Source organism: Gekko japonicus, unplaced genomic scaffold (assembly GCF_001447785.1).
Source record: "Gekko japonicus isolate JY-2015 unplaced genomic scaffold, Gekko_japonicus_V1.1 scaffold3516, whole genome shotgun sequence".
Taxonomy (NCBI): domain Eukaryota; kingdom Metazoa; phylum Chordata; class Lepidosauria; order Squamata; family Gekkonidae; genus Gekko; species Gekko japonicus.
Window position 1 is genome coordinate 12,206 of NW_015163716.1, and position 24,632 is coordinate 36,837.

A 24,632-nucleotide genomic window follows, 5' to 3' on the forward strand; every position below is an offset into this window, starting at 1 on the left:
CTTTAGCCGTACTCCCCCCCCCCCGTGTGGCAGGGTCCAAAGTAGAATTTTCGCTCCGCAGTGACCCAACTTGAGTTAGGGCTGCCAACCTCCAGATGGGACCTGGAGATGACACTCTGCTGAGGTCCCTTCCCTCTCTAGGCTTCATCACCAAATCTCCAGGAATTTCCCAACCTCAAGTTGGCAACCTTCGCTTGTGCGCCAAAATACCTTGAGTTATCCCACTCTGAGAAGCTCTCCTGTTTCCACCCCATTGGAAGAAACCACAACCTTCTCTGTCATTTCAGTTCCCCTTGCCCCTTATTAAGTATGCCAGTGTGTCTGGCTTTCTACCTCTGGCACCAAAATGTCTTGGGCCTGCCCTGCACTAATGTTCTGCATCTTTGGTAGGGTTGCCAGCTCCAGGCGGGGAAACTCCTGGAGATTTGGGGATGAAGCCTAGAGAGGGAAGCGACCTCCACAGGGTATAATGCCATAGAGCGGGGGTGCCGAACTCATTTGTTATGAGGACCAGAACGGACATAAAGGAGACCTTGTTGGGCCGGACCACGTGTGTCATAAAATGTAATGGCAGGGAGCGGAGATATAAATTTTATAAAGGACAGAAACACAAAGGGTTTGGTTTTTTTAAAATTTTAAATAAAAACATGCTTAAAACATTAGCTCCGTAAGCTGCAAGCCTACTTTTGATTTATTGGCATTCACCACAGAAATCTCATGCTCAGCAGGGGTCATTTCGTAGAGAAAGAGGTGCAGGAGTTCATTAGCATAACCTATTAGCATAACTTATTTGCATATGCCACACCCCTTGACATCACTGGAAGTGTGTCAGAAGACAACACCCACCGCTCAGGCTCTGACTGAGGGCTGCTGGGAGCAGGGGGCGGGGCTTGCTGCATGTGCCCGCCCCCTGGGCTCTTTACTGCCGGAGCTCCGCTCCTGTGCGCTCCTGCAGGAAATGACCCCTGATGCTCAGAGTTCTGAGTCTAGGACCCCGGTTAAAACATGAAATGGCTGAGTGATTAAGAGAGTCTGGCGACGCAAGCCATGATGCAGCAGCAGCAGAACTGGAAGCAGGAGATGGCCAGTTCCACTACGGGCCTGATGGAAGCCCTCCGGGGGCCTGATCTGGCCCCTGGGCCGCATGTTTGACACCCCTGCCATAGAGTCTACCCTCCAAAGTATCCATCCTCTTCAGGGGAACTGATCTCTGTAGTCTGGAGAACAGATGTACCTCTTCAGGCCCCGCCAGGAAGTTGGCAACCCTTCTATTTGGTATGCGGGTGACGTATTCTCCCAAACCTCTGAGTTATGGGGCTTCTGTAGAAAACCTCAACTTGCCTTTGGTAGGAAATAGTAGTGGGTGCTTAAGAAGATGAGACCATTAATGGTGAAGAAAGCCCCACCCGTGGCCAGTATCCGTCCCCATCTGGCACCTAGGGAGGCGGAGAGAAGAGAGTTGCTGGTTATATAAGGAAAAGACAAGCTGCCACACCCCTTGTCTTCTGCTGAATGGGCCAGGTGCCTTTACTCATCATCACGTCAGACTTGCAGACTCTAGTTTGAGCCCCCCGGTGGTTATTAGTCATGGTTCCGGGATGACTTACTGTTCTTATCTCGCCTCTATCTCACCACAATCTTGTGAGAGAATTAGCTGGGAGCATCACAGGGTTCCTCTCCTCCCTCCAAGGCCCGCCAGACAAATCATGAACAAAGAACGAGCTCACACAACTCATTGTTAAAGTACAGAATCCCCTGCCTCCTGATGCAGTGTCGGCCACTAACTTAGCTTTAAAGCAGTATTGAACGGATTCATGGAGGACAAGGGTTATGAAGGTTCATTGGTTATGATGGTTAACTGCAGCTTCCAGGTTTAGGATCCACCTCCAAAGCAGCCATTTTCTCCTGGGGGATTGATCTCTGTCATCTGGAGAACAATTGTATCAGGTTGTGAGGGTCAACACCAAGAAGCTTGCTGGCCTCTGACATTAAGCTTTTGAGGACCATCTGGTTGTCCACCATTGGGAAACAGAATGCAGGACTAGACTGACCTTTGGTCTGACCTAGCAGGGCTCTTGAGTAGGCTTCTGTATAGAAATATTGATTCCAGAAGCCCCCTGCCTTCTTATGTGATATCTTCTGATAACACTGTGGCTTACTTCCTCTCGCAAGCCAAATGGTGAGGCCCAGATGGCCTCAATAGCGTGCCATAAACCCACATTCTTTCACACGTTCATGCCAAATGGCAGACCTCATGCAAACAGTGACGGTACGCAATGAGGGTGGAGTTGGGGGGTCACCTGACTGCAGAGGGTGTTCCCAAACTCCCAGCCTATCTCCCCACTTGTCCCCATGACAACCAAAACATTGGCCACACACCCTGCTACTCCTGATTGGCTGATGGCCACAGCTAGTCATGATTACATTGGGGTTTCATTGTCTGATCCCTAGGGAGAGAGCTCTCTGTTCCTGCTCTCTCTCTACTTGTTGAATTGCACCTGGAAATGCTGTCCCAGGTGGAACAAAGAACTGCTTTGTGAGCTGAGCACATGCTTGCAAAGATGGGATTCCTGCTATTACAAATCCCTTGGTGTCTAACTGGATTATTTGGACTGATGCTATCCTGAATTGGTAAATATGAATTACTGTTTAGTTAAGGCAAACTGCCCTAGCCTTTCTTGTTTTGAAATCCTTCTGGTATATGCTACGTTCTGTACTGAATAAATTTATTCTGGTTTCTAACTGGTTTTGATGTTGTAACTGAATTCTAAGCCTAAATCTTGCAGCCTGAACGCTGACCACACACACTACCATTGAGCATTAAGAGTGCATCTCTGAGGAGGTGCTAGTGTGTTCTGTCCCAGAGGCTAACCTAAAGGTTTGGAATCCCTCCCTTGGGGAAAAGCCGGGACTAGTTAAAAAGGGATTCTGGTGGCATATTGTTCTGAATCCAGAGAGGGTAGCCTACCTTTCTCGGTTGTTGTTTAATGTATTGGGAAAGTATAGGCTTCCCCTCATTCCTGGACAGGCTTGTGGGGCAGAAACCTATACAGCTTCTGAGGAAGATCTGGTTGTCCACTGTGGGCAACAGAATATAGGATGAGGCAGACCTTTGGGCTGACCAGCAGGGCTCTTCTTATGTGCTTATGTTCATCACTATGTGGGGGCAAGACTTGAAGCATACAGGAGCAAGTTGGGCAGGCAGGACGGAAGTAAGGAAAGAAAATACTCTCAAGAACAGGTCAAGAGTAACTCAGAACTTACTTGTTAGATTGATAATTACCGGGTTACTCTTCTTAGAGCGGACATTTCGATTAGAAAGTAACTGGATATATGCACAGCTGAAACTCCCCGTGTCCTTTGGCTCAAGGATGCTCAGGTTGTATACGTCAGTATTGTCCGATGGCTTCAGGGCCTGGAGGGTCTGCCTGTCTCCAAAGTACTGGAATTCCATGATCTGTTTTGCTTCAGGGGGAGCTGAACACACCAGGCTCACGTAGTCTCCCCATCTGTACTGCGGGAGTGTGTGATTCAAAGTAAGGGATGGCTTTTCAGGTGCCTCTGCAAGAGAGAAAGGGCTGGATTTTTTCCTTATAATTTTATTATAATGCAGCCAAAAGCAACCCCACTACTCTGCCAAAGCATGGATTTTACACATCCCAGCTCCTGTGCAGGAGAGTGCAGACAAAACAATGAAGCAGACAATTTCATGTGTCACTCTGCCTGATAGTGTGACAGGGTGGTTTAACCCTGGGAGAGGACAGAATTGTGAGGCCTGGCGATGGACAGACCTGGTAACTACAGGCTTTAAAGTGAATTCACCACAAAACCTGTATATAAATCGAAATATACTGGGTTCAGACGCGTAGAAGTGATCAGCTCATAGCTTATTAGTGATTCACCAAGAGAAAGAAGACTGGCTATCCCTGGCCGAAGCCAGGTATTTATGCCTGGAAAGGGTTACACCCAAAACACACCCCACTCCCAACGATAGGCTTTTCACACACTATTGTTTCCCAATTAGTTTACTCTAGGATGCCTGTCTCCCTACTGGTCGATTCTAGGATCCTAGCAATCTATTGTTATGCATCCCAAGCTAAGTCCTTTTGCAAGGACGGTTCAGGCTCAATACATAACATAAATAAATCTTTGTTGTTTTATTCAACCTGCTTCAGAGATCTCTGTACTCTTCAGCAGGGGTCATTTCCTGCAGGAGCGCACAGGAGCAGAGCTCTGGCAGTAAAGAGCCCAGGGGGCGGGCACATGCAACAAGCCCCACCCCCCGCTCTCAGCAGTCCTCAGTCTGAGCAAGAAGCAGCCAGATAAGCTGCAGAGCCCCCCCGCCCCCCACCCAAAACAGTCGAGTGGCACCTTTAAGACCAAGTTTTATTCAGGTACAAGCTCTCCCTCCTCTGTGAGGACAGATCTGCATGTTCCCCCCCTCCCCAATGGCTAGCAATCCAGAACAGTCCAGTGGAGCCTGAGCAGTGGGTGTTGCCTTCTGACACACTTCCGGTGATGTCAGGGGATGTGACATATGCAAATAAGCTACTTTCCTACGAAATGACTGCTCTTCAGGCTCAATATAAAACTCACCTCACAGCAGTGATCCAAAGCTTTCCCACTTGCTACCCTAAGAACATCTGGTAACTGACAGGTAGGCGTATACCTTTAGGGAGGGTGGTAGCGCTAAGTGGTAGAGCATCTGCTCAGCATGCACAAGGTTACAGGTTCAATAATCCCCAGCACCTTCAGTTAAGGATCAGGTAGCAGGAAATGTGAAAGACCTCTGACTGAGACCCTGGAGAGCCACTGCTGGTTTGAGCAGACAGTACTGAACTTGATGGACCGGTGGTCTCATTCACTATAAGGCAGCTTCATGTGATCATCAGAGAGGCCGCGTGGGTCCCCTTGGTTTCAAGAAAGGGCCTGGCACACCATTTTCTGAGCAGCTGCTCCACACGAGATAAAATGTCCCACAGGACAGCCATTTGCATGCAGGGACTTGCCGGGTTCCTGCTTCTAATTCATCACAGCCCCTGTCCAGGGTGGAGAAGTAGGGGTAGAAGTAAATAAGTCACCAAACCATAAGTCATCAAACACTCACCTGTCTAATTTGCAATGTGCGTGTGTGTAGGGTAGCCACTCTATTACAATTTTGGTTTTTTGCTTTATTAATTCAATTTATATTCTGCCCTCCCTGCAAGCAACCAAGATGGAGGAGGAGGAGAAAGAGACTACCTGAAGGAGTCTCAGAGTGGTTTACAAACTCCTTTCCCTTCCTCTCCCCACAACAGACACCCTGTGAGGTAGGTAGGGCTGAGAGAGCTCTTGAGAACTGCTCGTGAGAGAACAGCTCTGAGAGAAGTTGTGACTGACCCAAGGTCACACCAGCAGCTGCATGAGGAGGAGTGGGGAATCAAACCCAGTTCTCCCAGATTAGAGTCCATGCTCCCAGGGGTCGTTTCGTAGAAAAAGAGCTAGAGGAACTCATTAGCATAACTCATTGGCATAACTCATTAGCATATGCCACACCCCCTGACATCACCGGAAGTGTGTCATAAGGCCACACCCACCACTCAGTCTTCGTCTTAAAGGTTAGTCTTAAAGGTGCTATTTGTTAGTCTTAAAGGTGGTATTTGAACTCTTGGACTATTTTGCAGCAACAGACTAACACAGCTAATTCCTCTGAATCTAAACCCACCACTCAGGCTCCTTGTTGAGAGAAAAGCAACAACAAGCACATCAGTGAAGACTTACCCTCCCTCTTCTCCTGCCTCCTCCTGGCTGAATGAGGGCCGGAAGCGGGGTGGCCGGAAGCAGGGGGTGGGGTTTTGTCATGTGCCCCACCCCCACAGCTTACCCGGGGGAATGGCGATCCCCCGCGATTCCCCCCGAATCGACTTCTGCATGCTTCTAACCACTACGCCAAACTGGCTCCCCTGGAGAAAATGGCTGCTTTGGAGGGTGGATTCTACGGTCCCTCCCCTGCCCAAACCCCACCTTTCCCAGGCTCCACAGGTATTTCCCAACCCAGAGCCAGCTACCCCGTGCCTGTGGCACAACACTCTTCAGAATTCTTTCAGAGGGTAGCCGACTATGTTGGTGGACAGTCGAAGAGCTAACTCGGAGTCCAGTAGCACCTCAGAGACCAACACAATTTTCCAGGTATGAGCTTCTGTTACGTATGACACTCAACGCAGCTTTCCCAACAAACAGCAATTCAGCTTTATTTAGTCAGTGAAGAATGAATACACACACAGTAGAGAAACAGGCTCACTTTTAAACTGTCCGGGCTAGGATAACCACGCCCACTGTCCAGCTAAGGACCAATCAACATACAGCGACAAAGTCCAATCATTTTAACTCCCTCCATAAGCTCACTTGCATCCCGATGGGCCCACCGCGCAGAGCAGCCAATAGGATCGTGAGGATTACAGTTCCTTGTGAGGATGTCAAGCTCACACAATTATGTCCATACGTAACAGCTTCCAAGAGTCAAAGCTCCCTTTCTCAGAGATGAAGGTCGAATCTGCATTTGCATTTTTAAAATCAGTTCGTGCTGCTGTGATGCTGTCTTTCTCTATGCTTGTTGGAATGCTGTTTGGAGAAGATTCTTTTAAAGCAGTGGGGAGGTGCAATGACAGTGGCACCGCCACAAAATGGCAACAGACATATCCAGACGTGCAAAAGTATGCTAGCACTGTTGAGGTGTGAAAACGACACCAAATGTAGACAGCTTTTTTATAGACGTGTGAGACGGCTGGGACACCAGTGGGAAAGTCAAAGGCAGATTCGACAAAGTCTGACAAAGGGAACGTTGACTCTCCAAAGCTCATACCCTAATAATCTCGTCAGACTCTGAGTCGCGACTGGACTCCTCACATCTAGCATTTCTGATTGTTGTTTCTCTTCCTCCACGTTCCTGCAGAAAAATGCCTCTTCCTTAAGATTTACAGCATTTGCTATCTCAAAGTAGCTGATTTATAGCCCTGATTTATAGCCACAAAAGATGGCCTTTGCTGAGCTCCCTACGAATGCACAGCAGTCCACATATAGCTGATTTTTAGTACCAACTGAGCTGTGAGAGAACTTCAGAGTTTCAAAGGCAGGCAGGAACAGGTCGTAAGGGCTTTGGGTAGAATGAACTGGTCTTTCCTGCCACCCTGTGGAGAAACGGTGCTCTCACAGGGCTGCACCCTTATCTCTTTTGCCGTTTCATCACCAGCAACTTGCTCAAAGTGAAAACAGAAGTTGCATCAAGTAATTTTAGACCAGGATGACCAGGGAATGTTTTCCCCAGCCAAAATGTGCTGTGAATGGGACTTTTATTTTCCGTGCAGCAGAAATGTGCTAAAGTGAAGCTTGTGTGAGCAAAATGATACAAATAAAATGTGAAATGTCTGCCCTCCGTAGGCCAAAAAGGTCAAGGGTGGGGGTAGCATCACCTCAGGTGATGCGGCAACTGGGGCCTAGGGTTTGTGGTGGGGCCCAGCTTTCACCCAGGGTTGCTAGGCAACCCTGGCAACTGGTGGGGGATTAGGGATGCCAGTCTCCAGGTAGGACCTGGAGATCCCCCGAAGTTACAGCTCATTTCCAGATTAGACATCGGTTCCCCTGGAGAAAACGGGTGCTTTGGAGGGTGGGCTGTGTGGCATTGTAGCCCACTGAGGTCCCTGTCCGCCCCAGGCTCCATCCCCAAATCTCCAGGAGTATTCCAACCTGTATCTGACAACCCAGCCAGTGTGGTGTAGCGGTTAAAAGCAGCGAATTGTAACCTGGGAGAACTGGGTTTGATTCCCCACTCCTCCACATGCAGCCAGCTGGGTGACCTTGAGCCAGTCACAGTTCTCTCAGAGCTATTCTCTCAAGAGCAGTCCTCAAAAGAGCTCTCTCAGCCCCACCGACCTCACAGGGTGTCTGTTATGGGGAGAGGAAGGGAAAGGAGTTTGTAAGCTGCTCTGAGACCTGGGTAGTGAAGAGTGGGGTATAAAAACCAATTCTTCTTCTTCTTCCTCAGACGGTGGCCAGAGAGGACTTGGCAACCCGATGGGGGGACTTACTGGCCATGAGGAGAGGCCCAGGCTAGTGTTGCTGGTGAGGTGGGGATTGCACTTCTGGGCTCACTGGAAGCGACGTCACTGCATCGCCGTTGACACAGAATGCTCTGGTATTTGGGCAAAACCTCTATGACAGAAGCCGTTTTTTACCATTGACTTTCCCCCCTCAAATAACAGAGCTTCCCATGTTGCTGGCAACACGATGCGATCGCTTCTCGTGCCCGTTGGAGGTGACGTCACCACATGGCCAGCAATGCCAGTCTCGACCAGTGTTTCCTCTAAGCTGAGTTGGTGTGAGCTAGCTCACAATTTTTTTAGCCTCCGGCTCACACCTTTTTGTCTCAGCTCAGGAAGGATGGCTGCAGAGCAAACTAATTGATGCAACAGCCAAATGGCTCACTCACAACTTTAATGCCAGTAGCTCACAAAGTAGAATTTTTGCTCACAAGACTCCACAGCTTAGAGGGAGCACTGGTCTCAACCTCTCCTCACTGCTCAGTCCCCCTGCTGGCCAGCTGATCGGTGGTAAGGGACGGGGCGGGGCCTGTGAGCGAGGATCCCTAACCCCAGGTGGGTGCCCCGCCGCCCTCCGCCCCCCCCCCCCGTGCCACCTCTCCACATGCCTTCCGTTTCCCGTTTGCTTGCAAGCACTCCACCACCCATGCTCCCAGCATCGGTGGGGAAGTGCATGCAGGCGATGTGCAGCGGTAGCACTCCGGGTGACCACACCGGCTGCACGCACGAGCCAGTGCTGTTGGGGAAAGGCCATGAATGTGGTGCAGGCAGCTGTGAGTGCAGGTGGGGGAGAGCACGTGAGAAGGGGAAGGGTTCGCAAGTGGGAACACACACTGGTAGGCAGGTGGAAAGGGAGACTTTAGGGGAGCCTGGTGCTGCCCAGGGCCTCCCAAAACCAGGAACTGGTCCTGGAAGCGGCTGCCTACCCTGCTCTGCTCTGCCCTGAGCTGGACAGCTCTGGCTAGCTAGATCTTGTTAGATCTTGGAAGCTATGTAGAATCAGTGCTGATTAGTATATGGATGAGAGACCACCAAGGGTCACAACACAAAGGCAGGCAATGGAAGACTACCGCTAAAACAACTCTTGCTTTGAAAACCCTACGGGGCTGCCGCAACTCGTCTGTGATTTGACGGCACGTTCCACCGCCTCCCCTGCCCTATCCTATTCCTGTGGCTTGGCTCCTACAAAGCGTACACGGGGATGCACTGCATAAACGGAACCTGCAGGGGATTGGACTAGATGGCCCCGGAGGACCCCTTCGTACTCTATGATTCTATGACTCTGCTGCTGTTGACGAACCCGGACGTTGTCCTTCTGTGGGTAGTTGGACTGCTTGGAAAACCATGGGAGGCTGAGGAGGAGAGCTGTAGTGAGATAGCAGGGTTGTGAAATTCCTAGGGATTTGGGGGTGCACCCGGAAAAGGGTGCGGTTTGGGGAAGGAGGAGACCTCAGAGGGGTACAACGCCATTCGGTCCATCCTCCAAGCAGCCATTTTCTCCAGGGGAACTGGAGATCAGTTGTAATTCTGAGGTCTCCAGGACCCCCCGGAGATCCCCAGGTCCCACCTGGAGGATGGTAACCTTATAAGAGAGAGGAAATAGCAAAGATCACTCTGCTCCTCTTCTGCTATTGACATTTCTTAGCATGAGTGGAAAGAGAAGTCAGGACTGCTGAATTCACATAGAGCCATTCTACGTAGAGCCAGTTTGGTGTAGTGGTTGAGTGCGCGGACTCTAATCTGGGAGAACCGGGTTTGATTCCCCACTCCTCCACTTGCACCTGGCTGGATGACCTTGGGCAAGTCGTAGTTCTGGCACAGCTGTTCTTGAAAAAGAGCAGTTTCTGTCAAGAGCTCTCTCAGCCCCACACACCTCACAGGGTGTCTGTTGTGGGGAGGGGAAGGGAAAGGAGTTTGTAAGCTGCTCTGAGACACCTTTGGGTAATGAAGGGTGGGGTATAAACAGGGGTCATTTCGTAGAAAAAGAGGTGCAGGAGCTCATTAGCATAACTCATTAGCATAACTTATTTGCATATGCAACACCCCCTGACATCACTGGAAGTGTGTGAGAAGGCAACACCCACTGCTCAGGCTCCACAGGACTCTTTTGGATTGCTAGCTATTGGGGGGGGGACACGCAGATCTGCCCTCACAGAGGAGGGAGAGCTTGTACCTGAAGGTGGGGTGGGGGGGCTCTGTAACTTACCTGGCTGCTTCTTGCTCCTTGTGGCCTGACTGAGGGCTGCTGGGAGCAGGGGGTGGGGCTTGTTGCATGTGCCCGCCCCCTGGGCTCCTTACTGCCGGAGCTCCGCTCCTGTGCGCTCCCGCAGGAAATGACCCTTGGGTATAAATCCAATCTCTTCTTCTTCCTCCTCCTTTGAAAATGGACTCAATAGTAACTGGGAGTGTTTTGCTCCCTACCTAAGGTCCGTGCCCAAATAGGGTTGCCATCCCCCCCCCGGTTTGCCAGGGCCCCCCCATTTTTTTGGGGGGTCCACCCGCCGCTGGCCAGATGGCCGTCGGCGGAAGCCCCGCCCCTAATACCCACAGCCACCCCTCTCCCTTCTCTTTTAAGAGAGAGGGGTGGCTGCCTTTAAGTGCACGGATGTTTCCTCCCAAGCCCCATCTCTGCTTGAGATCAGGCTTGCAGGGAAATGCCTGCTCCGTGCACTTAAAAGGGAAACGCCGGCTCCTTTAAGTGCAGAAAACTGGACTTTCTGGAGATCGAGCGCGCGGGCGGGGCGGCGGACGTCCCCAATGTGACGTCATCACGTCGGGGATGCCCCACCCCCTCCAGGAATGCCCCCAAAGTCCCCCACTGGGGGCGGAAGATGGACTTGGCAACCCTATAGCCCGAAGGTCTATGTACACTTTTGATCTCACTCTGCCGATTCATCACCGATCGGGAACAATGCACCCCAGTTCAGACTGGACCATTTTCCCTTCTGACCTGACCTTGTTTTCCTTGGCACCCTGCCCAGCAATGTCTCGGACGGCCGCACTCCTCCTGCCTGCCTGTGCACCCGTGTATATCTCCATCTGCCAGCCACAGGCCAGGCTGCTCTGATGAAGGAAGTGGTCTCGGCCTCACGAAAGCTTATGTCATCCCTGTGGTTTCCAGCCATCACAAGACACTGTTGGGCTGTAATGGCCCAGGATCTGGGAGGCCAAGGTTCACATCTCCACTCTCCCACGGAAGCTCGCTGGGTGACCTCAGGTCAGTCGCATGCTCTCAACCTTAACCTTCCTCACAGGGGTGTTGTGAGGATAAAATGCAGGCGAAGAGAACGATGGCAGGCACTTAAGAGTCCCCACTGGGGAGGAAGGGCTCTTTTTGTAGCAGGAACTCCTTTGCATATTAGGCCCCCCCCCTAAATAAGCCAATCCTCCAAGAGCTTACAGAGCTCTTCTTACAGGAGCTACTGTAAGCTCTTGGAGGATTGGCTGCATTATGGGTGTGTCACTTAATATGCAAATGAGTGCCTGCTACAAAAAGAGCCCTGATAGGAAATATATAAACAAAGGTGTCAGCGATGCCCGTGGACAAAAAAACCAAAACAAAACACCACAGGAGGTGGCTGGCGGCTACAAGCATGGACGACTTCAAGAGGGAATTGGATAAACACATGGAGCAGAGGTCCATCAGTGGCTATCAGCCACAAGGTATAGATAGGAACACTCAGTCTGGGGCAAGTGACACTCTGTATTCTTGGTGCTGGGGGGGGGGGGACAGGGGGAGGACTTCTAGTGTCCTGAACCTCCTGCTGGCCCCGGACTGTGTGACAGAGTGTTGGACTAGATGGGCCACTGGCCTGATCCAGCATTGGCGTCTCTTATGTTCTTAAAACTGAAGTTGGAAGAACCACAGTGAAAGACCAAAAAAGCATCCTTCGTTTTCCTCCAATGCCTGGCTTCAAGGTGTGTGTTTCTCCTTTCTCTAAGAGTTAAAAAGAAGCATGAAAAATGTGCTCACGTGATAAGTGTGCTCCACAGCTTCGGGGCTGCAATGGAAGAGGCCTCACTACTCTTCATTGTGTGTGTGTGTGTGGGGGTGGGTGGTCAGATGGGGGTGAGAGAGAATATTGCCTCCTCCCAGTCGACCACTACATGCCACCCCCTCCAGGGCTTCCAAGACCCACCATTTGCCCCCAACAAAGATGCTCTCTGCCGACCCTCAATTCATGCATTTCCAAGAGCTGCAGAGTAATCACGTCTTCTGGACTTATGTCCCCTTCTTCTTGGAAACCCACCAGCCTCTGCAGCAACAGCTCTCTCTCTCTCTTTTTTTTGATTAATGGATTTTCGAGGGTTCCTGGTATTTATCTGGTTCCTAAGATACATAAACCTGAACGACCCCCTCCAGGCAGACCAATTGCTGCTCTTTTCCTTTTGTTAAAACTCACTGCATTATGAACTGGTTTTTTTAAAAAAAAAAATATTTAGATGGGCATACTTTACTGTATTCTGCACTGTATATAGGGACTGTTTTCACTCATCCCACTGTATTTACTAATATTTGGTTTGCACACAATCCAGTATGTAGTCATTTCCTTTGTGTGGTCTTTGGTACTCTGGTACCCAGTACATCCATAGTACAACCAGGAACACCAACAGTTTTTGAGTCCTTAGAAGACTAGCACTGGGGTTTGGGATAACCCCGGGTGGTTTGGATTAACCCTTGGCATATTGACATCAAACGTCCTGAACTGTCAAAGTCTTATCCATCACTGTAGGAAAGAGAAACCTACCTTGCACTTGCAGGGTGATTGTGTTGCTTTGCTGAGATGGGACCCCTCCGCCATTCCCCCTCCAGTATTCGCAGCTGTAAGCTTCAACTTTCTCCCTTTGAATGGTGACATACAGCAGGCCGCTCCCAAAATGATCAATGCCTACTTCAGATACCACAGACCCAGTCTTGTTGAAGAATCTGTATCCTTTCACTGTCTTATTCATTTTAGCAACACAAGTTAACTCTACATTTTCACCTTCATAATATAGATCATATTTGGGATTCACAGTAAGTTCTGGGGGAGGCAGTTCTTCTAGAAGAGAAAAAGAGAGGTTTGGGTAGATCTAAAAGGAAAATGTGGTCCCCGATCCAGGAAGCTATGTTAAACCTTTCTCCACAGTGTACCACTTTCCTTAAATATGTGCTGTGAGTTTTATTAACAGGTGAGAATGTTCCAAACTATGATGTTCACGTGCATTTTGACGTTAATTTTATTTACTTATTTTACCTCATTCATACTCCTCATTTCTGCCCTCACAGGGGCCACTAAGGCAGTGGACAAATTGTATCATGCATGATAAAATCACATTTTACAACCATTCACCACCCCGAAAATCCATCATCACAACAATTAAAATCAGAGCTAAAGTACATACATAATAAAATGACAATATGGGTAGGAAGGAGGGGGTCACCGAGGGAATGCCAAATGAAACAAAACAAGTCTTCACCTGCTGGTGGAAGACAGCAACAGAAGGGGACAGATGAAGTTCCCCAGGGAGAGAGTTCCAGAGTTTGGGTGCTGCTACTGAAAAGGCCCTCTCTTGGGTTACTCCCCACCTAATCTCAGAAGGTGAGAGCATCTGAAGCAGGGCCTCTGAAGAGGACCATAGTGGTCAGATCGGTTTAGAAGGGACGAGGTGGTCCTTCAGGTGCAATATCAAAACTGGCTACCTTGACTAACCCGTCCCCTCTCTCACGAATGCTTCACAGTCTCATGATTGGGGGATTATAATAAGCCACCTTTCTCAAAACAGTTTCTCACTTGATAAAAACTAGAACGAATGTTTTCCTTATTTATTTTTATTCATCGGTGTTCCCAGCTATGCCTGTAGTTGAAGTTAGGGAGGTGGTTTCTACACATTTCTGAACGCGGGTGGGAAAGGGATGTTAGTTTCGAAGGCTCCCCCGTGCAGGGGTCGTTTTGTAGAAAAAGAGCTAGGGGAACTCATTAGCATAACTCATTAGCATATGCCACACCACCTGACATCAGGGGCCTGGCAGTGGACCTGCAAGGCCTGCGGGAGTGCGAGGAAGCCCCGCCAAGCCCTTCCCTGGCCCCAGGCAGGCAGGGGTGGGGAGAGGCAGGGAGGAAGCAACTTACCCTCCCTCTTCTCCTGCCTCCTCCTGGCTGAATGAGGGCCAGAAGCGGGGCAGCCGGAAGCAGGGGGCGGGGCTTCATCATGTGCCCCACCCCCACACCTCACCTGGGGGAACGACGATCCCCCGCGATCCCCCCGAATCGACCTCTGCCCCCATGTTAACAGAACTCCCTGCATGTTAAAATGTGTGTGTGTGTATATATTTGGTGTAGTGGTTAGTCCCCTCTCTCACAAATGCTTCACAGTCTCATGATTTGAGGATTATAATAAGCCACCTCTCTCAAAAAAGTTTCTCACTTGATGAAGACTAGAACGAACGTTTCCCTTATTTATTTTTATTCATTGGTGTTCCCAGTTATGCCTGTAGTTGAAGTTAGGGAGGTGGTTTCTACACATTTCTGAATGCGGGTGGGAGAGGGATGTTAGTTTCGAAGGCTCCCCTGTGTTAACAAAACTCCTTGCATGTTAAAAAATATATATACCTAGGGCACCAGGGAGAAAGATATAGTTCTGTCTTCTCTGTGCTGGAGTAGCTTTCTGCATGCAAGGAGTTTGGGGAGAGAAAGATTTTAATTGGATACAAACATGCCCCTGTAAGTTATAAATATATGCACAGATTTCTATACTCAAACGTTTGACACTTAAAATGGCAAATGCTGTACTTTGTCAAATATCAGGCATTGCTGCAGATTGTAAACGTAGTCAGAATGCCTTCCTCTTGGACTTGCCCTTCGGCTTTTCTGCATTCTCATTTTACTGGCCATAAAGGTCCAGTTTCTTCATGTCCCCCCCCCCCCCCCCCCCCCCCCCACTTGTCGATTTGATAACACAGGACTTTATTCCCGGTTTTATCTCCCTGTATCTGAAGAAGTGTGCGAGCACATGAAAGCTTGCACCCAGAATAAAACTTTGTGGGTCTTAAAGCTTAGAGCTGGACTCAGACTTGGAAATAAAGCTGTTTGATATCAAATCGACCACTGGGGGGAGCAAAACGCATGTGCAACAGGGGAAAGATCCCCGAAGACATGGGAACGTAACAGTGAGTAAAATGAGAATGCGGGGAAGCCCGTTCTTGCATACATGAGAGAACTGGGGTTGCTGTCACAGTTTCCACACAGTTTGAGAAGCCCTGCTGCAAACGCAACCCGAACTTTCCCAGCAGCTCTCCCCAGACCCACCATCTCCCTTGAATATTACCTGCAGCTGAGGCTGGTGGGAACCCGGCATGGAGGAAAACTGGAAAAGAGAATGAACCAGAAAGGGGGAGAGATGAGTAACTTCCTAGGCTTCATTAGTAGATTCATCAGCAGATGCCTTCAGTTTTGTAATAAAAACAGGATGGGTATGTTTGTTTTATGCCATCATAGAAAACACAGAAACATAGAGCTGGAAGGGCTCCCAAGGGTCATCTAGTCCAACCCCCTGCACAGTGCAGGAAATTCACCACTAGTTCCCCACCCACTCCCCCAGCGACCCCTGCTCCATGCCCAGAGGAAGGCAGAAACCCCTGAGAATCCCTGGGCCAATTGGGCCTGCAGGAAAATCCCTTCCTGGCCTCAAAGTGGCAATCAGCATTACCCTGGACATATAACATGGCTCATCCCTTCCTGTCCTCCCTCTCCGAGTCCGCTGAAATTGAGTTGCAGCTGATTTATGGCGATCCCATGAAAATCCACCTCCTGTGGTTTTCAAGGAAAGGGATAAGTAGAGGTGCCTTGCCATTCCCTTCCTCTCCCTGGCAGCCGCAGTCTTCCTTGGTGGTCTCCCAACCCTGTTTAGCTTCCAAGTTCTGACCAGATTGGGCTAGTCTGGGTTATTAGGGCTGGTTTTTTTTTTAATGGTACATACCTAGTAAAAAAAACAAAACCCAAAACCCTGTCAATTCATAGCACAATCAGGAATGGACAGGCCATTTAAATTACCCAAAGATGTGTTTATGCTATAGGCATTCTCACTCATCTGCATCTGTTACGTCTTCAATCAGTTTTCAAAATACTATAAGATACCAAAGTCTTCCCCAAAGATTTACAGTATTCTCTTAATGGGCAACCAGTCACAATTTTCAGAAGCTTTACTCTGGCCCCAGTCACACTGGGGGGGGGGGGGGGGGGGGGTTTTTAGAGCCGCAGCAAAAGAGAAGCGCGGCAGCAGGATCAGACAGATCCCCCGAGCCGCCGCACTTATGCTCCCTAGCGCGATCAGATGCGAGGGGGAAGCCACGGACAGGAGAGCAAGGCAAGGCTGCTTTGCATGTGTGTGCCTGCGCAGTTTGGCAGGGGACCTTGCATGCTGCGGGAGACGGGAACGTTGACGATCGCACGGCCGCCCATGCCGCAGATTTTCCGGTAGGTAATAGTGTTTAGCAGGTTTATTTTAACTCCGCATCTTCGGCCGGAAGAGACAGATCGGGGACGGGTGCGCGCCGCTTCCCAGATGTTGTGGTGTGATCACGCCCGCTTGATGCGCCCCCAATACGTCCTTCTTGCGGATCTAATCCTCCCATGTGACTGGGGCCTCTGTAACTTTACTAAGCTGGGGTTGCAACACCCATGAGGAAGACAGCCGAAAACAAAGCTCATAACCGGGATCTTCCTTAGAACTTTATTGTTTATTTGCTTAGAACTTTATTGTTTATTTGCTTCAGCTTAGCCCTTTATGGCTCATTTGCCTTTACTTGTTCTAATTGTATTTCATGCTAAACTCATTTAAATTACCCAGCAATTTCTCGGTGGGATGCTATCCTAGAAAGCTGCTGGGAGGCTGGTGGTAAACAGAGCCAAGCCAGGGCCCCCTGAAGCTGAATGGCCCCTTTATCAGAGCCAGTCATAGCTGCAGGGGTTTGCTCATCTCTGGCTCAGTACTGGAGATCTGTGTCAGTTTGTGGGAAGCGGCAGGGCTTGAGTCGACACCCTTTGTCATCAGTGCTGGCTGGGTCTAAGCGGAGCAGCCCCTGCACCGTCTGCCAGCTCGCCGGTCCATGCCACTGAGTCCACTCAGCATGGCTTGTGCCTGGACCGTGCGGACTTCTCAGGTTGCCCCTCTGAGCAAAGTCCCCACCACCAAACTGCAAAATGCAGTCACGGCACCGAGGTCCGTGCAGTGGTCGGATGCAGCAATGGGACCTTTGTTCAGAACCCCATGGTGACTCTGATTTTTGTTTGGGTCTCCCATCTTCAAAAGCTAAGCTCTCCCACTTCCCCAGTTAGCAACATAAAACTATATTTTTTTAATGAATGGGTGAAGGTTGAGAACCCAAGGGAATGAAGAGGGGAAAGCTGGAGCAAAAAAATTAAAATAAATAGGAGGAACACCTGGGGGGGGGGGTTGCAGAAGAAATTGTTACATACCAAGGATGGGGACCAGAAAAATGGGATCCATGCTGAGAAAAGATCTCTCAGCTCTTCGGCACGCCGTTCAGATCCCGTCTTCCTCGAGTCCCAGAGCCAGTCTTCCTGCCCAAGAGATCTGGTCCAAGTCTCTTCTAGAAGAAAAGAGAAAGCTGCCAGGGTAAGATTTGCATGTTCATACTCCTGAGAAGTGGTGACACTAATAGGAAGGTGGCCAGGGGTCCGATGACACGAGCCACTTGAAATAGAAAATGGAAATGGGTTTGGTAGATCGGAGGAGTCAGCAGTTGTTTTTGACTCAGTGACCACTAAGACTCAGCAATTCCGGTTTTGTGCGGTGAATGCACTCCACACGGCTATCATGCAGCTGAGGCTTTCTTTGTGTGTATGTGTGTGTATTTTCTTCGATAGGTGGAGATGACATTTCCTTGACTGTATTGGAATGCTGCCATTAGATACCAGAGATGCACCTAAGGCAGCACTTGATCTTCAGCAAAAAAAAGCCCATGTGGTGCATGGAATGGTGTACTGGCTGTTAGACACAGCCAGTTTGGTGTAGTGGTTAAGTGCGCAGACTCTCATCTGGGAGAACTGGGTTTGATTCCCCACTCCTCCACTTGCACCTGGCTGGATGACCTTGGGCAAGGCGTAGCTCTGATAAGAGCTGTTCTTGTGTTGTGTATATAGCCTGACGAAGCCAGGCATGCCCGGGCTTGTCCAAAGACCTAAACCTCAAGCTTCATGCCGAAAAACAATGGACCAGTAGGATCCTAGCCAGGCCCAATGAAAGGGCTAGGTCCCAAGCCGTAAGGCCAATAGGTCTCTCGGTTACTGTAAATAGCCTATCAGGAGTGGTGTGTGTGTTCTGGTGGTGGGCTTCTGAAGGAATATAAGCCGGCCTGCGAGCTGGCCAAGGTGTCATGCTCCTGACAAATAAAAGGTATTCTTAGCTGAAATCACTCTCCGTATGCATACTTTTCATCTTGAAAAAGAGCAGTTTCTGTCAAGAGCTCTCTCAGCCCCACCTACCTCACAGGGTGTCTGTTGTGGGGAGGGGAAGGGAAAGGAGTTTGTAAGCCGCTCTGGGACACCTTTGGGTAGTGAAGGGTGGGGTATAAATCCAATCCAATCTCTTCTCTTCTTCTTCTTATATGGAGTCAGGCCCTTGGTCTACCAAGCTCAGTATTGTCTCCTCTGACTCGCAGGAGCTCTTGGGTCCTGGGCAGAGGTGGAGGGCATCAAAGTTGCCAGGCCTCCTGCCAATTGCCGCCATCACCTGCCACCACTCCAAGTGGTGTCAGGAGAAAAAAGAAAACCTGCCGGTATCCTTTGTGTTGGTAAAGGTAAAGGTAAAGGTTCCCTTGCTCGAAAGCCAGTCGAATCCGACTCTAGGGTTGCGGTGCTCATCTCCGTTTCAAAGCCGAAGAGCCAGCGCTGTCCGAAGACGTTTCCGTGGTCATGTGGCCGGCATGACTAAACACCAAGGCGCACGGAACGCTGTTACCTTCCCACCGAAGTGGTCCCTATTTATCTACTTGCAATTTCTTGCTTTCGAACTGCTAGGTTGGCAGGAGCTGGAACTAGAGACAGGAGCTCACCCTGTCTTGCGGCACCCCGGTCTTGAACCGCTGAACTACTGACCTTCCACAGCCTGCAGTTCAGCGTCTTAACCACTTGAGCCACCGCAACTTCAAATGCAACACGGAAGTGACAATGGGTAGCTCTAGGAATAGCCAGGAACATAATGGCTTTACCATAGAGCTTCCAGAGATTCTTAGAGCTACCCATTGTCACTTCCAGATTGTACCCAACAGTGACATAAGTAATATGTGTTCCCTTGTTCCTGCCCCCAACCCTCTTCCCGGTTGCTAGGTGTTTTTTTTTTGTACATTTTAAGTGGAGAAGCCAGTGAGCAAAACTTTTTTCTTTCTGCGTGCCAAACAGATGTTCTGCTATTGCACCCTTGCCTTTCCCATTTTCACTGGGCTGTCCAAATTTTCTGAGTTGGAGTAGGTTATGACTGGAAACTGGGCCTCCTCTTTGAGGGTATCTTGTCTTAGAGGTGGGGGGGATAAATCAATCTCAAAACAATCCGAAACAAATTGTTGTGCCTGTCCCTAACAAGTTTATAAGGATTTCCTTTGAATATCTGCTTAGGCAAAATCTAGAATTGGCAAAAGAGAGGGATCTTTGGACCACCAGGAAGAGTAAGCCACAGGTCATGAAAACCATGTGGACAAAAGCCATGTGGAATGGGGGCTTCAGTGAGGGCAGGAATCAGCTGAGATTGAGAAGAACAAACTAGTCACAGTCAATACGCCCTCTAAGCTGTGGAGTTTTGTGAGCAAAAAATCTCCTTTGTGAGCTAGTGGCATTAAAGTTGTGAGCAAGCAATTTGGCTACTGCATAAATTAGTTTGCTCTGGAGCCATCCTTCCTGAGCTAAGACAAAAATCTGTGACCTGGAGGCTAAAAAACTGTGAGCTAGCTCACACTAACTCAGCTTAGAGGAAACTCTGGTCACAGCCCCCAATTTTTGATGTTTGATCTAGAAACCATCAAAAATCACCTGAAGGCCACAACTTCAAAACTTCCATGTTGTTCCAAATACTGTCAATCTTTTTTGGAATACTGATGTTGATAATGTAATGATTACCAACAAAAGCTTATTATATATTTGTCACGATTTAATATATAGCCGACCGTTTAGGTCTTTAAGGTGGAAAGTTATCCCATAATTGCTGTTGTATAATCAATATATTCTTTTATGACAGTATTCTGTTCTCAGGTATCTGAAATTCAGAACTTTATTTATGCAGATCACACACCTATCTGGTCTCCTTTTGCTCCAGCAGAAAATATGGGGGCAGAGTTGTTCAAACAATTCTTAAAATTAGCACACACACACATACACACACACACACATACACACACACACATATATATGCAACAATACTTGCAGTAAGATGCCACAACTGGGATGCAATTGTCAAATCCTTATCATGTTTCCAAACCAGTAAAACTGGAAGTAATTATTTACATCATTTACAGTCCACCTTTCTCGCTGAAACTGAAGGCAGTTCACACAGCACAAGACAAATCCCCACGAATATCCCATAATTGCTGTTGTATAATCAATATATTCTTTTATGACACTACTCTGTTCTCAAGTATCTGAAATTCAGAACTTTGTTTATGCAGATCACACACGCCAGCAGAAAATATGGGGTCAGAGTGGTTCAAACAACCCTTAAAATTAGCGCACGCACACACACACACACACACACACACACATGCAACAATACTTGCAGTAAGATGCCACAACTGGGATGCAATTGTCAAATCCTTATCATGTTTCCAAACCAGTAAAACTGGAAGTAATTATTTACATCATTTACAGTCCACCTTTCTCGCTGAAACTGAAGGCAGATCACACAGCACGAGACAAATCCCCAGGAATAATTGATTCACCCATCCGTTATTGTAAAGCACAGGTGCATATTCAAAACAGAACAGAAGCACAGAAATACATTTCAGTTGTTAACAGAAGGGCGGGGGAGCAAGCCACCTTTAAAAATTGTTTGCTCTCAGAATTTACAGTGTCCTTGAATGTGCTTTGGCTGATTTTGGAATTTCTCATCCTTTATTGGTTTTGATCGGAAAACCTCATTTCATTTCTATGTTGCTTCTCTTTTCAGGGAATTCAGGGCATGGGACTGGATTGCACCAGATTTTCTGCAGGTGAGAAAGCAAGGAAGAGTCCCTTTGGGCTACCCAAAGTTATATGCTAGCAGTCATGGGACCTGCACATACAACAGTCGGGTGGGATGGGGGCTGCTGTAATTAGGTAAGACTGAGTGACAAAGCTGGTTGGATCCAACCCACGATTCTTTATTTCAAACCATTTGTCATGTCTCTGCCCTGAATTATTCCTATCAGATATATGCATACTTCAGTGTTGTTTGTACTTTAACAAATCAGTGTTATACATTGCTATTGATTCAGAAGCTTTGCTCTGTAGCCTTCCTCTGGTGAAGGAGGCATGTTCCATTAGTGGAATGCTTCTTGCACTGGGGGAAATTTGAGCAGTAGTGGAACAGAATCTTTGGAGCCTGATCATAATGTATAATTCATTCATTCGTTGCTTGCCTTTCTTGCTGAGACCCAATGTAGATTACATAGTGGAGGACAATGCAGTCAATTAGTATGAGAAATCCAACATGCAATGCAATCCGACTAGGATCATAACATTTAGAGACAATGAAAAAAACTCTCAGACAAAATATCTTATAAGCAATGCAAAAAAGTGAAATTAAAGAAGTAGAAACAATGCAGTAGATAAATAAATACAATAAATAGTGGCATAAGAACATAAGAAGAGCCTTGCTGGATCAGACCAGTGGTACGTCTACTTTAACATCCTGTCTGACACAATGGCCAGCCTGTTACTCTGCAGGGCCAACAACAGGGCAGAGAGGCCAAGGCCTTCCCCTGATGTTGACTTCTGGCACTGCTATTCAGAGGCTTGCTGCTTGTGAATGTGGAGGTTCTCTTTAGTCACCATGGCAAGTAGCCATGGTGATGGACTGATAGACCTATCCTCCATTAAACTGTCTAATCCCCTTTTAAAACCATTTATGCATCTGGCCATCACTATCTCCTCTGACAGTGAATTCCACATTTAAATCACTCAGTGAGTAAAGAAGTACTTCCTTTTGCCTGTCCTGAAGCCACTGTCCACCAACTTCATTGGATGTCCTTGAGTCCTAATATTGGGAGGAGGAGGAAAAGGTCTCATTGTCTAATTTCTCTACCTCAAGCATCATTTTGTAAGGGTCTATCTTGCCCTTCCTTACGTGTCTGTTTTTCTAAACTGAAAAATCTGTTGGGTCACCATTGCCTATATGCTGGTTTACTTTCTCAAAGGACTCCAAAAGGCTGGTGAGGCAGGACTTCCCTTTGCAGAAACCATGCTGATTTCACCTCAGGAGGCTTTCCCCTAATACTTATCGTAGAATGTTAGAGTTGGAAGGGATCTTGCAGGTCATCTAGTCCAACCCCCTGCACTCTGCAGGAGCATAGCCAAAAGATAGCCCTACAACATACCTGAAAGATGGTCGTCTAGCCTCCGCTTGAAAACGTCCAGCGAAGGAGCATCCACCACTTCATCTATCTTTGATTACAGTTTCTACTCATTTTGCTTGGGATGGACATTAGGGTACCTGTAATTCCATGGTTCCCCTTTTTAAACATCACCGTAACTTTCCTACAGTCCAGTCCTTTGCTACCATTGCTGGTTTTACTGACAAGTTCCATATAAGGGTTAGTAGATTAGCAGTCTCACATTTGAGTTCCCTAAAAGCTCTTGGGTTGATGCCATCAGGACCTGGAAACTTTTAAAAAGTCAAGAACGTCATCTCTCATCACCTCAATTTGTCTTGGTTCTTCAGACACTGTAACGATTCCATGTTTTACTGTGTGTGTGTGTGTGTGTTTAAAAGTTTGGTTGGCATAGCTGTGTGAGGAATCTAGAATGCTGGACAAGCAAGGGATATGATTGGTGAGTGACAGAGAGGGGGAGGGGTTTTGGAATGGATGCTGTGTGGATGATTGGAATGTCTATCTGGTGTGTCTGTTAGGTATGACAGTTGAGTGAAACAGTTGAGGAGTTAGTCAGAGCAGAGAGAGCTGTGTAAAAGCAGTTAATATGAGTTTTGTCCTGAGGTCTCTGTGAGAGATTTTGTTCTGTGTGATATCTGAGAGAGAGAGCTCAGCATATGTCTTAAATAGTGAATCTTTAAAGTTCTTGAAGAAGTTAAATTTACCCAGAGATTAAACTGTGTGGTTGCCTAAGTAAAGAGATTCCTGTCAGCACTAAAACTCACAGTGTGTGTGATACAGTTGACAAATATAGTTACAAGAACCGTATTCTCAGTCAGTTACATAATAACCAACCTCTAGTTTTGTTCCTCTTCAAATAAATCCTTTTTATTTAAGTTTATCCCAGAAGCCTGATCCATTATTCCTCTGGAAACACATAGTTCCTCGAAAGGCCTAGACCCCGTGCTACAATACCAACCCCAGAAGCAAAGAGAACAATTGGAATTTATTAAAATTCCTGGTGGCAGCTAGAACTACCCAATTTGTAAGCACAGAAAATAAACATTAAAGTAAAACCAGACCTCCCCAGAGAAGAGGTCGTCACAGACACCCTTCCTGAAAATAGTGGTCTGAAGGTCCAGGTGCACTGTGGGGGAGAGCATCAGCTGAAGCTTATTTTATTTACTTGAGGTGTACAAGGGAGAGGGGGTCAGTAGATGAGGCCTGGCAATTCTCAGAACTTTTTGTCTCTGTGTGTGCAGGCTGGAATAAAGAAAGCTGCTGGCGAGAAACCCTGGCTAACTTTGAAGTTAGGGTAGAACTGCCCAAAGTGCTAATAGTCTGGGGACAATCCTCACTAAAAATGTTAAATAAAGTTTTGATGAGGAAGATCATGAGAAACAGGAAACTGCCATGAGACCCACCACTGAAGGCTCGTCGTTTCGGGTGTATCTTGATCAGCCCAACTGCAGCTCGAAATTCAAACATGCCAAAAGTTTGCAACAGCCGCTAGCTTCTTGAGCTGAATTCTGACTACGTGGGCATGTCAATGCTGTCAAATTGCAACCAACTCAAGGCAACCCCAGCAAGGGGCTTTCAAGGCAGGTGAGAAGCTGAGGTGGCTTGCCATCGCCTTCCTCTGCAGCCCCTTCCTTGGTGGACTCCCAGCCAAGTACCTGCTTACCTTCTGAGATATGACAAGGTTGAGTTATATACCATGCCACCTGCTCTCCCAAAGACAGGCTAAAATAATTTCCTTATTATTTATTTTATTATTTATATCCCACTTTTCTTCTCAAAGTGGTTTATCATGGAAAAATGGAAACAAACTGGAGAAGGAGGGAACAAAGGAGGTCTTCCTCTCTCTTTCTAACTCTTTCTCTCACAGCAGATCTCCCTTCTACCTCTTGGCTTTGACTCTCCCCAGGCAAGAAGTCAAGATCCCTTCAGTTTGCACTCCTGCTAGATATGCCTCTGGGCACATCAGGTCCTTAAGTACC

The 24,632-nt window shown here is 48.2% G+C and overlaps 1 protein-coding gene and 1 long non-coding RNA gene across 2 annotated transcripts in view; both read right to left on the reverse strand.

Moving 5' to 3' along the window:
* Window positions 1–13,046, reverse strand: part of LOC107107548 — a 15,034-nt gene extending 1,988 nt beyond the window's left edge. Inside the window, exons 1-3 of the mRNA XM_015407857.1 lie at window positions 12,824–13,046; window positions 3,265–3,561; window positions 1,342–1,436 (exon numbers count right to left, since the gene is read on the reverse strand). Of these exons, the coding sequence (XP_015263343.1) occupies window positions 1,342–1,436; window positions 3,265–3,561; window positions 12,824–13,028 (597 nt within the window). The 5' untranslated portion in view covers window positions 13,029–13,046. The remainder of the gene's footprint in view (window positions 1–1,341; window positions 1,437–3,264; window positions 3,562–12,823) is intronic.
* An 8-nt stretch (window positions 13,047–13,054) lies between these two features.
* On the reverse strand, window positions 13,055–17,684 carry LOC107107549. The gene is made up of 3 exons (XR_001482396.1): window positions 17,534–17,684; window positions 15,384–15,422; window positions 13,055–13,117 (listed from the first exon to the last, which is right to left on the reverse strand). It is a non-coding gene; the product is annotated as an uncharacterized LOC107107549 (long non-coding RNA).
* Between the last annotated feature and the right edge of the window lie 6,948 nt (window positions 17,685–24,632).